This window comes from Rhinopithecus roxellana, chromosome 7 (assembly GCF_007565055.1).
Source record: "Rhinopithecus roxellana isolate Shanxi Qingling chromosome 7, ASM756505v1, whole genome shotgun sequence".
NCBI classification, from domain to species: domain Eukaryota; kingdom Metazoa; phylum Chordata; class Mammalia; order Primates; family Cercopithecidae; genus Rhinopithecus; species Rhinopithecus roxellana.
The window spans coordinates 90542648-90559606 of NC_044555.1; the positions used below are offsets into that span (position 1 = coordinate 90542648).

Sequence of the window (16959 nt, forward strand, 5' to 3'; positions counted from 1 at the left end):
TTTTCTTGGTAAGTTTATTATTTAAAAAAAAAAAAAAGGTTGTTAGAACCTTTTGATTTAAACTGAATATCTGGCATTCATACATAGGAAAGATACTTTCAATGTATATGAAGAAAGCACAGAAAGATTATAAAAATGAGGCATTTCATACTTATTTTTAGGCTAACTAATTAACGAAAAAAGACTTATCCTCCTATTTAAGCTGATATATAATTAAGGTATCTGAGTACAAATAATTTGTCCCTAAACTTCATGTAGAATATAAGAGACAAAACCTGAGATTTTTCAACTACTCTTTTTAAAAAACACAAACTTCTGGACCAGGTGCGGTGGCTTATGCCTGTAATCCCAGCACTTTGGGAGGCTGAGGTGGGCAGGTCACTTGAGGTCAGGAGTTGGAGACCAGCCTGTGCAACTTGGTGAAATCTCTACTAAAAATACAAAAATTAGCTGGGCGTGGTGATGGGCACCTGTGATCCCAGCTACTCGGGAGGCTGAGGCAGGAGAGAATCGTTTGAACCTGGGAGGCTGAGGTTGCAGTGAGCCAAGATCGCACCACTGCACTTCAGCCTGGGCAACAGAGCGGCGAGACTCTGTCTCAAAAAAAAAAAAAAAAAAAAAAAAAAAAAAAAAAAAAAAAAAAATCAGCAACAAACAAAGAAAAAAATAAACTTCTGAAAGGATGATCTATTCTTTGAATAAATCATTGAGAAGCTACCATAGGCGAGGCACTATAATATGTGCTATGAGGGATACAGAGACAGATAAAAGGTTCTTTCCACGTGAGTTTTATAACAGGCTGATAATCCAAGGAATCTTGAAGAAAATGCTTCCTGAAATTTGATTCTCTTAGACCATGCCTAGTAGTTGAATTTTAATTATTGCAGAATCATCAGATGAGCCCAGGGAATGGGTTCTCAGGGCTGACCAAGCAGTAACTGACAATTCGATTGTGTATCCCATGGCCTCAGGCTATTCTGTTTGAGTATCATCAGCATCATTAGTGATTTCTATTTAATTAGCCTCTTTTCTAAGTTTTAAGAATATGTGACTGTTAAATATTGTGGTTTATTAAATATTTATTTATAGAGATGGGGGTCTTGCTACATTGCCCAGGCTGGTCTCAAACTCCTGGCCTCAAGGGATCTGCCCATCTCAGCCTCCCAAGTAGCTAGGATTACATGCGTGAGCCACTGCCTCTGGTTTAAATGTTAAGCACATTTTAACCCTCACCAAATCTCTGTGAAGTAGATACTGTTCTTATTTTATAGGTGGTTACAATGAAGTTTAGAAGTGTAAAGAAACTTACCCCTGCTCTTGAAGCTTGTGAATGCTCTAGTCAAGGTTCAAACCCCAATCAAACTTCAGCACCTGACCTTTGTCATCACCAGCCTGCCGGACCATAGGCTTTTCTCTGAATCCTGAACTCCAAAAAACTGAAAATTGAATTTCTTTTTCATATATTTGCTGCCAGAACTCATTTTCTAGCAAAACCAGACCTGAACTGACTTGATTACATAGTCTTTATCTTACTTACTAGAGATGTTCATGTATTTCACTGCAGCTATGATGTGGCTCTCTAATACTCTATATTGTACAATGTATGGTATAGACTCCTTTTTACCTTCCTAAAATTGGAAAACCTTTAAATTCTGAAACCATTTAGATCTGCAACTTTCAGAGAAGAGATGAGAACCTGACTGTGGCCACCTCACGCCTGCCAGCCAGCTCTCACTGCTCACCTCATGCTTGTATCCTGTGGCTCCTAACAGGCTGCCAACTTGGAAATTTAAACATGTATACTTTCATTACCCCCAAAAACTCATAACTGTGAAAAAATTGTTAGTTCATACTGATACTCCCAGTTTCAGTTTAACACCAGAATTCTTCTGCTTCTTCCCTATTCCAGAACTTCCTTTTTCCTGTTAAAGAAAAAAAAAAAAAACTTGGCTAGGCGCGGTGGCTCATGCCTGTAATCCCAACAGTTTGGGAGGCCAAGGCGGGCAGATCACCTGAGGTCAGGAGTTCAAGACCAGCCTGGCCAACATAGTGAAACCCTGTCTCTACTAAAAATAGAAAAATTAGCTGGGCGTGGTGGTAGATGCCTCTAATCCCAGCTATTCCAGAGGCTGAGGCAGGGAGAATTGCTTGAACCCGGGAGGCGGAGCTTGCAGTGAGCCAAGATCGCACCATCGCACTCCAGCCTGGGTGACAGAGTGAGACCCTGTCTCCAAAAAAAAAAAGGAGAGAAAAAGAAAAGAAAAAAAATTATCTGATACTTGTTAAAGATGGTAGGGAAGGCTTTATTCAAGAGGGACCCCTACAATGGGAGTTTTGCAGTAGTCGGGAGAGATCAGGCTGAACTCCTAGTGCAACAAGGACAAGTGGAAATTTATAGCCAAGGAGCAGTGTGCGGGTCAACGGGTGGAAAGTTACTAAGAGGAAAAGTCCAGGTTGGAGGGGATTCTTGTTGAAGGCAGGCCAGGGTGCTAAGATATCGAGGGTAGGGGGATCAGACACCAAGGGTAGGGAATTTTCACTGAAATGACTCAGCAGGATTTTTGCTAAGACTGGACTAAGCAGGTCAAGATAGAACCCAAAGTCGAGGCCTAGTCAAAAAGAGGACTCAGAGCCAGATGCGCTGGCTCACACCTGTAATCCCAGCACTTTGGGAGGCTGAGATGGGAAGATCGCTTGAGCCCAGGAGTTCGAGACCGGCCTGGGCAACATGGCAAAACCCCCTCTTTACTAAAAATACAAAAATTAGCCAGGTGTCCCAGCTACCTGGGAGGCTGAGGTGGGGGAATCACTTGAGCCCAGGAGGTTGAGGCTGTAGTAAACCGTGATTGTGCCACTGCACTGCAGCCTGGGTGACAGAGTGAGACCCTGTCTCCAAAAACAAACAAACAAACAAATAAGCAAACCCAGGAGAACCTGGTTCAAGTTTGGTCAAAGGAGAGAGTCTTTGTCATCCCACAGTGAGAACATCAATGTTTCTTTTGTGATTTAAAGATAATTTCCTTTCTGTTTAACCAGGATGCAAAGTATTTCTCCCAGCATGTGAAAAGCTAGACTTATATTTTAATTTAGATAATAGGGAATTCATTTTATAATGAGATTCACTGTGATAAATAGCAGCATTTTTAGTGCATTTAAAGTTAAAGTTATATTCATACAGAACCTTTTAGGAATAATATACGGATGCTCCTTGTCTTACAGTGGGGTTACATCCTGATGAATATATCATAAGTCAAAAATATTGTAACTGAAAAATGCACTTGGCCAGGCATGGTGGCTCATGCCTGTAATGCCTGCACTTTGGGAGGCCAAGGTGGGTGGATCACTTGAGGTCAGGAGTTCGAGAACAGCCTGGCCAACATGATGAAACCCTATCTCTACTGAAAACACAAAAACTAGCCGAGCATTGTGATGGGCGCCTGTAATCCCAGCTACTTGGGAGGCTGAGGCACGAGAATCGCTTGAACCCAGTGGGTGGAGGTTGCAGTGAGTGGAGATCGTGCCACTGCACTCCAACCTGGGTGACAGAGTGAGACTCTGTCTCAAAACAAAAAAGCACTTAATAGTTAGATAAACCCATCATAAAGTCAGAAGATTAAACAATCAAAAAATCATAAATTGAACTGTTTTAAGTTGGGGACTGTCTCTATATTGTTTGAAGCAAAATGACCAGAGCTGGTTGGGCATGGTGGCTTACGCCTGTAATCCCAGCACTTTGGGAGGCTGAGGTGGGTAGATCACGAGGCCAGGAGATCGAGACCATCCTGGCTAACATGGTGAAACCCCGTCTCTACTAAAAATACAAAAAATTAGCCAGGCATGGTGGTGGGCGCCTGTAGTCCCAGCTATTTGAGAGGCTGAGGTAGGAGAATCGCTTGAACCCAGGAGGCAGAGGTTGCAGTGAGTCGAGATTGTGCCGTTGCACTCCAGCCTGGGCAACAGAACAACACTCCGTCTAAAAAAAAAAAGACCAGAGTCATTTTAAATATTAATTGCCTAAGGCCAAATGAATGTGTATAGAATAGATGTTGGAAGGTCATTGCGGGGGCATTTCACCCCTTCCCCTCTTACTTGAAGTGGGTATTTGGGGATTAAGGTACTTATCACAGTGAAAGTACAAAGGAGAAAAGTGAATCATCAATTAGTTAAAAGGTTTACCAAAGGCCTTCAATATACTCGCTTAGGATGAGGGAAATGAGGGATGGATTATTTCAGACTTTCATCTTTTATTGTAACTTTTTTGAGAATGAAGAAGTGGGTCAGGGATGAGTGGGGAAGAAAGGTTCTGCAGATTACTTTCTAGACTAGGTTCGTTTTTTCAAGTTTTATTTGGCAGGGAGAGCAAATGAATAAACCAGAACGTGACTGGAAGTGTTAGAAAATTGGATTTACTTCTGAATCTCTGACTTGCTGCCTTCATGACCTACAGAAGAATAAGGAGAGTTTGGAAGAGAAAATTGTTAAATGAGCTCTGCTCGTCTCTCTCTGGGCCTGGCCACGATGTTGCCCATTTCTGTGCAGCCTCCAGGGAATATGGAACAGCAAAGAGGCCTAGGCAGGGCAAGGGAGATGGGATGGACTCCTCAATACCATGGAGACCAGGAGGACCAGTGTTTGTCCAGCACTTGCTCCGTGTCAGCCTCCATGCGCGGTATCACATTTAGTCCTTACACAAACTAGTTTTAGCCCCGTTTTACAGATTAAGGCAGCTGAGACTCAGAAGTGAAGAAGCTTACCAAAGTTTTCACATCCTGCAAATGGAGGAGTTGGGGCTGGAGGACATTTGTGTCTCCAAAGCTCATGCCTTTTCTATCAGGCCCTCCACCACCAGCCACCATGGAGTTTCCAGCAGGGCTGGGGGTTGCAGGCCAGTCTGATGCTAGAACTCTTCTTGCTATATGACAGCAGAGGAAGGAGCTCAGGTTTCCTCTTTTAAGTGGCCAGGTATGTTTCCTCTCATGGCATCTTGTTTATGTAAATTTTATGCACAGCCAGTTCAGGGAAGCCTCCAGAAGGCACTGATCTCCTTCCTTATGGTCAACCCACATCTTACCCTCTCCAATGTGGCACGGTAGATCCCTCTGCCTCTGAGTACACCCAGGAGATAGTTTCTCTGGCATGTTTCTCTGGCACATGCCAGCCCTGTGTCTCACAGTGAGAGCCTCTCCTCTGGAATCACAGGGTCTCTGGGGTCTGTGGCTACTTCCCAGAGGGGCAGAGCTACGGTCCCTGAAGAAACACACTGTAGGAAAATCTTAGGAAACAGTTGGCACACACAGTAGGTGAATATTTGTGAAAGGAATGGATCCGTTGCCTCCTGGAAAGCCCTATGAATGGGAGTGGATTTACATGTTCTGTTACCTTTGTACTTGGCAGTTTTCCCACGGTATTTATTTGAAAATAAGTTCAGATTATATCCCAGGTCACTTTTAGATTGCCGCTGGTAACGCTAGGAACGTTTTTGTGTTAAGAAAAAGAAAAACAAACTGCTTTCAAGGTTGCCTCTTGTAATGAATGTTCTTTTTCTCTGCTAATTAAATTATTTTCTTCAACTTGCTATTTCAAAGGATAAAAATTCAACTAGAGACTGCAGGATTATTTAATTTTCTCTTTCAACCAGTAGTAACCGTGCTACCATGGGAGCACTTTATTTCTCCATCTGTTAGACTATAAAATCATGGAACATTTTTCATGTCTTCATAGGGAGAGATAATGCATGTGAGAAAACTTCATATATGTTTCTACGAAAGGAACTTCCTGTGCGGCTGGCTAACACAATGAGAGAAGTTAATCTTCTGCCGGATAATTTACTTAACCGCCCTTCAGTGGGATTGGTTCAGAGTTGGTAAGTAAACAATGTGGCTTAAAATGGATCTTCCCACAATGCTGTGAACATTTGGCAGCGGGACCATTCTCTGTAAAAGTGCACATACTGCCCATCTGGGGAATGAGTCATTTGGGATAGCTGGATTTTCCATGCAATGACAAGTTTTTTTTTTTCTTTATGTGCTGTTTGTTTTAAAGTTGTTTTAATGAAAATGCTTGCACATTATACTAGACACTTTCTTGAGTTTTTCTTGTGTGTGGTGGGATTGCACTTTTTCTGACAGGGTATTTGCTGCTTTTATCAAGTCTTAACCTTACTCCTTTTGTTTTCCTTGTAAAGACATTCCTTGAAGTCAGTGCTTCTTGTAGAACAAATTAAGTCATTTAAAGGGGAACTTCAGATTGGAAAAATATCAGTTCCCTGCTGTGCTTCATTTGCTCCATGAAAAGTAGGGAAAATTTTGACAGAGTATAACGTAAACTTAAAACAGTTATAGCTCTGATGCTTGAAGCATATGTCATTTAACTGAAGACGTTGAATTTGTGACGCAAAGTTACCCGCTAGGTAAGCAGGGTGAGATCAATGAATGGTAGGATGTAAGAGCAAGTGGTGTGTTTTTAGAAAGGGGTTTGCATATACAGTGTTTGAGAAACATTTGCAGGTCTACTCTGTGTTTTAAAAGCAAGGTAGAGGCCGGCTGTGGTGGCTCACACCTGTAATCCCAGCACTTTGGAAGGCCAAGGTGGGCAGATCACTTGAGGTCAGGAGTTTGAGACCAGCCTGGCCAACATGGTGAAACCTCATCTCTACTAAAAATACAAAAATTAGCCAGGCATGGTGGCATGCGCCTGTAATCCCAGCTACTCAGGAGGCTGAGGCAAGAGAATCACTTGAACCTGGGAGGTGGAGATTGCAGTGAGATAAAGTCACGCCACTGTGCTCTCCAGCCTGGGCGACAGAGTAAAACTCCATCTCAAAAATAATAAATAAATAAATAAATAAATAAATAAATAAATAAATAAATGCAAGTAGAAGTCACCGTGAAGAAAGTTGGAGGAATTGGGAAGGTCAGATGCCGTCAGTCCTCTCAAGCAAGCACAGTGCTGTGGGAGCAGAGAGAAGCGGACAGAAATGCAAGCTGTGGTTCCGCGCACTGCCCCTTGGTGGGTGGGTGGAACTGACAGATTGCAGGTGACAGGGAGAGCATTTTAGAAGGGAATGGTGTGGACAGATGTAAGGAGAATGGAACTACTAATTAGCTCACATCTAGAGGGTTAGTGGAGGCTGGGCTACTGAAAGAGAATGGACATTCAATAGTCATTCCTCCATAGTATTAATTATAATAAATTCATAGGGTTAAAATGAATTGTCTGAGAAACACTATATTAGGTGGTCTCAGAGGTACAGTGTCAAGTATCTTTTCCAGACAAGCAGCAGCTTCTCACTGTGTGACGTGTAGTCTTTGGAATGCAGGAGAAATGAAAGAGACTGTGACCGTGGCTTTGATGTCATTATAGTTCCTTGCATCCTGCTCTGGTTCCATAGCTTGTTTCAGAAAGAGCAGCAAGTTCTTGTTTGCACGAGACTTCTTTATTGCTTCAAGGCCATCATTAGAGATTTTCCAGTAGAAGGTATAAAATCCCAATTAGAGGCCACTGTGGTGGGGATTCTAGGTCGGCAGGATCAAGTCCCCTGATCCTGGTGGTGGTGACAGTTAAACATTTACTATTGCTTATGTACAGGCTGGGTCAGGGGCTTCAAAGTGAATTGCTGGGCTCTTTCGTGTTGCTTTCCAACATCAACAACCAATTCCGAGTCTCTGGACAGCAACTGGGTCCAGCAATTCAGTTCAATCCTGACACTACCTGCTTGGAGTCAGGGCACACTCCACAGCTTTACAGCTCAACCCCACAAGAATCTCCCCTACTGCAGACACCAGTCACAAGTCCTGGGCCACCTGTGCCTCTGACTGAGTGGCTGGACATTGAGTTTCCACGCCCCTTCTCTCAGATTTGATAATTTGCTGGAACGGCTCACAGAACTCAGGAAGATACTTTACCTATGTTTATAGGTTTATTAGAAAGGGTACAATTCGGGAACAGCCACATGGGAGAGATGCATAGGGCAAGGTATGGGGGGCTGCATGGAGCTTCCATGCCCACTCTGGGCACACCACCCTCCCAGTACCCCCATATGTTCACCAACCTGGAAACTCTGATGGTCATTCAAGGGTTTTGATAGAGCTCAATGTCCAGCCCTCTCCCCTCCCCAGAAGTTGAGGGTAGAGCTGAAAGTTAGTCCTCGAATCACTTGGCCTTTCTGGTGACCAGCCCCATCCTGAGGCTATCTAGAGATCCCATCCTAAGTCACCACATTAGCATGAACTCAGGTGTGGTCAAAGGGGGCTCTTTATGGATAGCAGAAGACACTCCTATCACTCAGAAAGTTCCAAGGGTTTTGGGAGCTCTGTGCCAGGAAGCAGGGACAAAGACCAAATGTACTTAAATGTATTGTATTATACTGACAAAGTATAGGCTCGAACAAATTGCTATGTCAACTCCGTTGTTTGGTTTTTGTCTTTTAACTGTTCCTTTTCCATATCCCTTCCAAACAAATGCATGCCATTTCTTCCTTCTTGTTTCTTAAACATTCTATTTTGAAATACTTTCCTACTTAACAGAAGGGTTGCAAAACTGGTAGAAAGAATTCCCATATACTGTCAAGTAGATTCACTAATTGTTAACATTGTTAACATTTGACCACGTTCTACCATTGTCATTCATATTCTCTCTTTCTGTCTCACTCTCTGCATACACACACACACACGTGCACACACACATGCATATATCTATGTCTGTATATGGCACACACACCCATATGTGGTACACATACACGATGTCTACATCATGCCCCTCTGCCGTGAATACTTTAGCGTGTATTTCATTGGAACAGGTCTTAGAAAACCACAATGTGATCATCAAATTTGGGAAATTTAACATTGATACAGTAATGTCTTCTAATATGTAGAACTTGTTCTCACTTTACTAATTGTTGTGATACTACCCCCATCTCTTTTTTTTTTTTTTTTTTTTTTTTTTTCAATTTCTCCTCCTGATTTAGGAATCCACTTCAGGATCATGCATTGTGTTTCACTGCCATTTTTTCCTTTTAAAAATGAATCTTATGCATAATGGGCTGTGAACCCCACCACTGTCCCCTTGGTCACAGTATGTCCTCCTTGCTCTCTTGACTGTCAGGCTGGGAACCTCAGAATAATCTTTGGCTCCCTTCTATTTATGACTTTCTCCAACTATACCCTTTGGAAAGGACAGGATGCCTACCTAGCTTGCTTGCGTGTGGCAGGGCGGAGGGCATCACTGGGGCTGGCTGGCTTTGACCTCTTGGTGTTTTGACCCAGTGATTTTAACAATATCTAACCCATAGCCTTATGTGCCCAGAGACTTTTATTTATTTATTTATTTTTATTTTTTTGAGATGGAGTCTTGCTCAGTTTCCCAGACTGGAGTGCAGTGGCACAACCTCGGCTCACCGCAACCTCTGCCTCCTGGGTTCAAGCGATTCTCCTGCCTCAGCCTCCCGAGTAGCTGGGACTACAGGCATGTGCCACCATGCCCAGCTAATTTTTTGTATTTTTAGTAGAGATGGGGTTTCGCCATGTTGGCCAGACTGGTCTTGAACTCCTGGCCTCAAGTGATCCATCCGCCTCAGCCTCCCAAAGTGCTGGGATTACAGGCGTGAGCTAACACGCTTGGCTTCCAGAGACTTTTAAAAAATATGTCCAGTGATGAACATTCATTAGTATCAAATGCATTGTCCAAAGTTCACATGAGGCTGATGAATCAAGTGGCATTCTCATTGGAGTATTTATATGTGTAACAGTCATTTTTAGTTATTGGAGTGTCCTCATCCTCTATCCAAAGGTGTAGATAATAGGATTAGTGGCAGTTAATGGTTAGAAATTATTAGAATAAAGGGATAATTCTTTCAGGACATGTTAAAACCCCAAATAGAGATCACATATCTCTAATTGGAATATCTGAATCTCCACGAGATCCAACAGATCCTGGCTTGATATAGCTACTGCACTAATGGGCCTCTCCAGATGTCATTTTTCTATGTTCTCCAGATCTTAATGTTGGACAGACTGTTTCTTATACTGGCCCTGATTGAGATATGGAGCTATTCTTAATCCAGAAACTGTTTCTGAGGGTTTAATTGGCATTCTTCCTCCCCCATTAAGTATTGATGAAATTAATTTAACTTCTTCACGTCTAGTTTCTAAGTTCTTGGCAGGCACTTCAGCATCACACATGTGCTTCTTAAAATGTGTATGTACCTTTTTGATAATCAAACTATAGACTTGATATATAAGTTAGGATGTGTCTGTTTGTAAGTAGAGAAAATGAAACTGAACCTGGCTCATGTCACTAGAAGGTCCAGCCGTAGGGTAAGCTTTTGGTGTTGGTTTGATTCAGAGATTCACGAAGCTGTCGAAGCCCTGCTTTCGATGGCGTTGGCTTCGTTTTCAGACTGGAATCCCTCCTGGTGGCAGGATAGCTGCAGCAGTTCCAGGCTTCCAATCCACACAGCACACTGTACAAAAGCAGAACAGGTTGGTTTCTCTGCCAGAGTCCTCCAGCGAGTCTTTTCTGTCATTTTACTAGCCTGAATTGAGACAGTATGTCCTTCCTGAGCCATTCCCTGTGTTCAGGAGAATGCACACAGTGATAGACTTAGACCTAAACTATTGGGCTAATGAATAATTAGTGACAAGAGAAGTAGGATTGCCCAGAGAAAAATGGGACCACGCAGGATCTTTGGAGGCACCGGCTTCCCTGCTACACTTGAGCCACATGGGGGATGGGGATGGGATGGAGACCTAAGTGAAAATTTGGAGTGTTCTTAGGAAGAGGGAGAGGAGGGGTGGATGCTGGACAGGCGACTAACACAGTAACTCTTCTTTTTCTTTTTTTTTTCCTTTTAGGTATATGCAGAGTTTTCTTGAACTTTTAGAATATGAAAATAAGAGCCCTGAGGATCCACAGGTCTTGGATAAGTAAGTATGGTACCACTTACCTGAAAGTAAAAATATCTAGGTAAGAAAGATTTTGGTAAATATAATTCAAGTCATTAAGACTCAAGGAGTATGATGTGGACAAAAGCGTTCATTTTCTTAATGAGTAATGACTCAACATTGAGTTTTTTTAAAATTTGAGTTAAGAATGTAACACAATACAAAAGTAATAATGACACTTTCAGTTTTGCTTTTATGATCTAATTCTTAATACCTTTACCCAAGGTGAACTGGGCACTCACTATGAATACTGCAGTAAATGTTCCATCTAGTGGTAGTTTTAAGAATGCAGTGGCCTTTGTATATACATGAATTTATCTACTCAATCCTTTACAATTAAAAAAAAATTTCAACAGGATATTACATTTGAGCTCAAAAACTGTAGTGGTTTTGTTTTGGAGAGGCATAAAAGAGTACGTTTTTTATATAGCAACCTGAATTCTATTGTATTGCTCCCATTATGCACAGACTGGCAAATTATGCCAATGAGATATTTCTGTTTCTCATTTTTATTTATCCCAGGAACACTAACTCTAGCTGTGAGTATGTTTTCCCCTCCAAGAGAAATTAAATATCCCTTTCACATTAATTTCTTCCTGTTTCGCGTATATGTGAGTGGATGCATATGGTAGGCCTGTTGTACTGAGGAATTTCTAAGTATAAGCTAGTCCACATAGTTGTGAGACTGAACACCTGACTTAATAGATGTTCCATAAGAAGAGCTAGGAAAATACCATGTTATACAAGCAACCTTGGAGGCATTTAACCCAGTCCTCTCAATCCACAGATAAGGAAACTGAGGTCAGAGATGTGAAGTGACTTGCCCAAGATTGTGACCATTCATAGCAAAGCTGGACCTATAAGTTATGTTTTCGTTTGAGCCATGAGTAGCTAGTTCTAGTCTAGTTGTAAACTAAAATTCAAAGGAAAAACAAAAGCCCTCACCTATTTTATACTTTGTTGGGTGTTTTGTCTAATGAATCTGTGAAATGTGGAAGGCGGGGAAGCATTGGGTTAGAGCCCCAGATGTAGCGTTTTCCTTGATATAAGCCACTGCTGTCATTTAAGCGATCAGTATTAAATGAATTCAGTCCAGGAGCTTTGTTTTCTCAAAAGTCGTTAGCTGGTAATCGTTTGGTGGAAATCCGAAAACCTAGGGCTGACCACTCTAGCTCCAGATTTTAGAACAGATTTGTAGAAGTATAGTGGCAGGTTCCACATCCTTGGATTCCACCAGCCACAGATCGAAAAGATATTCAGGAAAAAAAAAAAAAAAACCAATAAAAAATAACAACAATAAGAAATAATACAGATTTTTAAAATACACTTTAACAACTGTTTAAATCGCATTTAGATTGTATCAGGTATTATAACTAGTCTAGAAATGATTTAAAGTATCAGAGAGGATGTGAGTAGGCTGTATACACTGTTTTAGACAAGGGACTTGAGCATCTGAGGATCTGGGTATCTTCGGGGATCCTGGAACCAGTCCCCTACGGATACTGAGAGACGACTATACATGATATTAAATTTCTGCTGTGTTTTTCCCGTCCCGTCTCAGTTTCTGGAACAGGTTATCAGATGCGATTTATGGCCATGAGCCTGCTTTGCAAACTGTCAGTGCTTAATCCAGTGTGTGCTTGACCATCGCAATAATAGCTGAGCTCTCACTCTGTGAGTTTTGTAACTTGCCTAGGTTCATGTGGCTAGTTGCGATAGTTGGCATTTGAGAAGTATGATGTTCTTGGTGAAGGAAGGAGTGAAAGGTGAGCGAGTACCATGGTAGCAGCCTTTTCTGTTTACCAAGAGGTTGTATGGGATCACCAGCAGGGAAATCATTTTAGTAAAGCAAAAGTAGCTTAGAGGACAAGCATGTTGATCATTTATGATAGAGTTTAGAAGAGCCCGGAAGATTAGAGGAGAATTCTGAGCATTGAGCCATTGAGGTAAGTCTCCCCACTTCAGATAAGTTGAGGCACTTCTCTACTATAATGAATCGTTTCACTTTAGTAATATTTAACTTACAAATACATTGCAATGAGTATCACATAAAGGACAAATTGTCCATTATAAAATTTTTTGTGAATAATGATGGCCTAATTTCAGAGTTTTACATCTTTATTGTCATTGTATGTATGTTATTTGTTACAGAAATATTTCATCATTCAGAAAAATAAGACTATTCAGATAAGTAAAAAAAAAAAAAAAAGCCGCCTCAAATTTCTACTACCAGGGGACAACAAATATTACTATTTTCCTTTCTTCCATGCTTTTCCCTAGGCATGCATATATTTATATGTGTAAACTATTTTTTCAAACATAACAAGTGTCAACATTGTAGATCTACGCCATTATTAATAGTGTCATAATATTCATGTTAATAGTCCATCTTCAGATAGTTCATGCGATTTGATCATCTATCACTAGATTTTAGACTGGTTTGTAGTTTTCGTGCTACTATAAACAATGCTTTAAAGAACAACTTTTAAATATATCTGTTGGCTGGGCACGGTGGCTCACGCCTGTTATACCAGCACTTTGGGAGGCCAAGGCGGTCAGATCACCTGAGGCCAGGAGTTTGAGACCAGCCTGAGCAACATGGTAAAACCCTGTCTGTACTAAAAATATGAAAATTAGCCAGGCATGATGGCAGGCACCTGTAATCCCAGGTACTTGGGAGGCTGCAAGAGAGTTGGCCGAACCCGGGAGGCAGAGGTTGCAGTGAGCCAAGATTGTGCCACTGCACTCTAGCCTGGGCAACAGAGCGAGACTCTGTCTCATAAATAAATAAATAAACACACAAACAGCTGTTTACTTTGTCCAGTTATTTTCCTAGGATCAATTCCTGGAAGTGGAATTATTTTCTTTGGGCTTTTGCTGTATGTTGTTAATTGTCCTGAGAAGTGCCTCAGTTAAGCCCCAAACTCTAACTGATGCTGATACATGGAGAATAATAAATATCACATTGTTTTAATTTGCTTTTCTTATTTGTAAGGGTGAAGTTATTGGCATTTGTGCTTCTTCTTTGGTAAATTTTGCAACGATAGCAGATCCTTTGCCTAGTTTTCTGATGGGGTGCTAGTTTTTTCCTTTTCTTAAGTTTTTTTTTTTTTTTTCCACTTAATTTATTAATGTGTGTCCCTATAGGATTGCTAAAATTCTACAGTCATATCATTTGTTTCTTCATATTATTTGTTTCTACCTTTGGTATTAAGCTTAGAACAGCCCTCCTTATCCCAAGATTATATACTTATTCACCTGATTTTTCTGTTATCATTTCTGTGATTTCATCCTTTTACATTTTTAATCCAGTATTTGGTTTAAGTCTTGCAATTAGGATGTGACTTAAATTGTTAGCCCACTGTTCCAGTTAACTTGATTATTAGTTTGATTGTTTACCTACTGATTTGCAATGTCACTTTCTCAATATGCTCAATTTTTATATATACATACTCACTCACTCATGGGCCTAGTTCTAAACTTTTTGTTTAGTTCCATCGACTGACTTGTCTTCTACCATTCTTAATGTATTTTCCCCTATGCATATTTACAATAATATGCCAGGTACTTGAATAGTTGAATTGCCTGTGTTCTATCTGCATTTCATCACTATATTTTACTGCTGCAAGATATTTATTTCCAAATTTTACTCTTCAATTGTGTGTATGAGACACTTCGGGAGGCCAAGGCGGGCGGATCACGAGGTCAGGAGTTCAAGACCCGTCTGGCCAATATGGTGAAATCCCGTCTCTACTAAAAATATGAAAATTAGCCAGGCATGGTGGCGTACACCCGTAGTCTCAGCTACTCGGGAGGCTGAGGTAGAAGAATTGCTTGAACCTGGGAGGCGGAGGTTGCAGTGAACCGAGATCGTACCACTGTACTTCAGCCTGGGCGACAGAGTGAGACTCTGTCAAACAAACAAACAAAACCCAAAAAACAGTGTGATGTTATTTCTTTGTTCATGGAAGCTATTGCTTTGAGATTCCATTAATCAATCCTTGGAGATTTTGGGGGATTGTCCTCATGTTCTCAGAAGAAATATTGATATGTTCTGCAATTCTTTATTCAACTTTTATAGAACCTGTATTTATATGTAATCACTTATCCAAAAAGTCAGTGGATTCCTAAAAGTGTATTTGAGCATTTTTTTTTCTGTACTAGAACCTTTTACTTTTTGCACCTCTGAAAGAAGGGTTTCTGTAGAAATACTTGGCTCATACTTTTAGTTTCTTGTGAGTGGTTCCTTGTTGTATGCAGTAAGAATAATGTCTTTACTTATAAAAATACCAGCAGACAACTAGTCTGGGGACAGAGCTGGGAAGTCTGCATCAGCCCATGAGATATTAAGACTGACCATGTTTTGTTTCCCTCTCACATAGCTTTCTACAAGTTCTGATTAAAGTCAGAAATAGACACAATGATGTGGTTCCTACAATGGCGCAAGGAGTGATTGAATACAAGGAGAAGTTTGGGTTTGATCCTTTCATTAGCACTAACATCCAATATTTTCTGGATCGGTTTTATACCAACCGCATCTCGTTCCGCATGCTTATTAATCAGCACAGTAAGTTGGGGTTTCTTGGTCCAGTTTTGAAAAGGTAACCATAGTGATTTCTCCCAAATGTTTTCCTGTTGTTAATTTACTGACTTGCATTTTTGGTTGTAGAAATTTCATTTCTAGTTTAGTTTTTCCTAAGTGAATCCTAGCCATTAAAAAGCTATTAATTTGTATTCTTGGTTAAAAGAAATTTTTGAAAGGTTTTTATGAGGCTCACATTAGAGACAGGACCACTGCGTACCTTTAAAGTCTCTGCCGATACAGTCCTGATGGGGATGGGGGACCGCCCTTCATGGCAGCCAGGCCTTCATCTCTGAATACTTTTATGTATCTCAGATTGTATTCTTTTCTTTATCCCGGATGTTATGTGTTTTCCTTTTTAGTTTTAAAAACATTAACACTGGGAATATTGAATTGGATGTTGGTGTAGGAGCCATCAGTTCTTTATTTCACAGTGATCAGTGAAGTCAGATTAAGCCATACTGTCAGCCCATAATCCCGTACTGAGAGTTTTAGTCTGCTCTTTAGGGTACTAAGCAGATATGAAAAAAACAACTAAAATTCCCTACACACAAAAAACTTTTTGGCTTATCTTCAGCACTGTCTCTTTGGCTGATTTTATAATCCTTAAGGAAATGCATCCACATGTCTAGAGCATAATTCACCCTGTTTGCTGCATTACAAAGTGGACAAAGTGTCTTTATTTTACTAATTTGATTTATTTGGATAAGTGAATGTTACACAACTGTTAAATGTGACTTTATATTAAATGTATATCCTCAAAATGGAAATGTATGACAATTTACAGGAATAAAAGAGCCTAAATACTCTTCAACTAAATACTTAGATAACTCCAATTGCTTTCTGATCTAAATACACGTGTACACACATATATGTGCATGTTTTTAGGTCATTAGTTAAGCCTACACACCCCTGTTTTTCTTCACCTTAATCAGTTGGAACTTTATTAATTGGCCTAATGCCTGTATTTATCATTTTTCATAGTTTAAAATCTCCCCGATTTTATTTAGGCATCCTTCTTTTGTTAGTCACAATTTTTGCTTCGTTTAAAAATAACACCTATAAATATTTGGATGCAGATTGCTTTTTTCTTTGGGGCTTATTTTGACTTTTATTCAGAAACAAAATTTTGCAAATCTTGTATATTGTGAAATTATCTGAGTGTATTTTTAAAAATACTTGAACAAGTATTGTTTGTGTACACAACATTGAAACATAATCTTCTTGGGGGAGGCATCTGAAATGCTGCCAGCAAAGATATTTTACAGGCTTGTCTAAATGGTATAGACTACATGTTCTAAATATTTAAAGAAAGTAGGAATAAGTGTCTGGAGTAGTACTAAGAAGCTCGGTATACTTGACTAAGGATGAAAGTAAGTTTCTTCATCCATGTCACGTTGGGAGAGGAAGAACGGGTTGGGCACCTGGCACACGTCA

The 16959-nt window shown here is 40.6% G+C and overlaps 1 protein-coding gene across 1 annotated transcript in view; it reads left to right on the plus strand.

Moving 5' to 3' along the window:
• PDK3 (pyruvate dehydrogenase kinase 3) overlaps positions 1-16959 on the plus strand; it is a 75671-nt gene that overhangs the window by 23494 nt on the left and 35218 nt on the right. The window contains exons 2-4 of the mRNA XM_010353223.1: positions 5722-5863; positions 10851-10922; positions 15323-15507. Of these exons, the coding sequence (XP_010351525.1) occupies positions 5722-5863; positions 10851-10922; positions 15323-15507 (399 nt within the window). The remainder of the gene's footprint in view (positions 1-5721; positions 5864-10850; positions 10923-15322; positions 15508-16959) is intronic.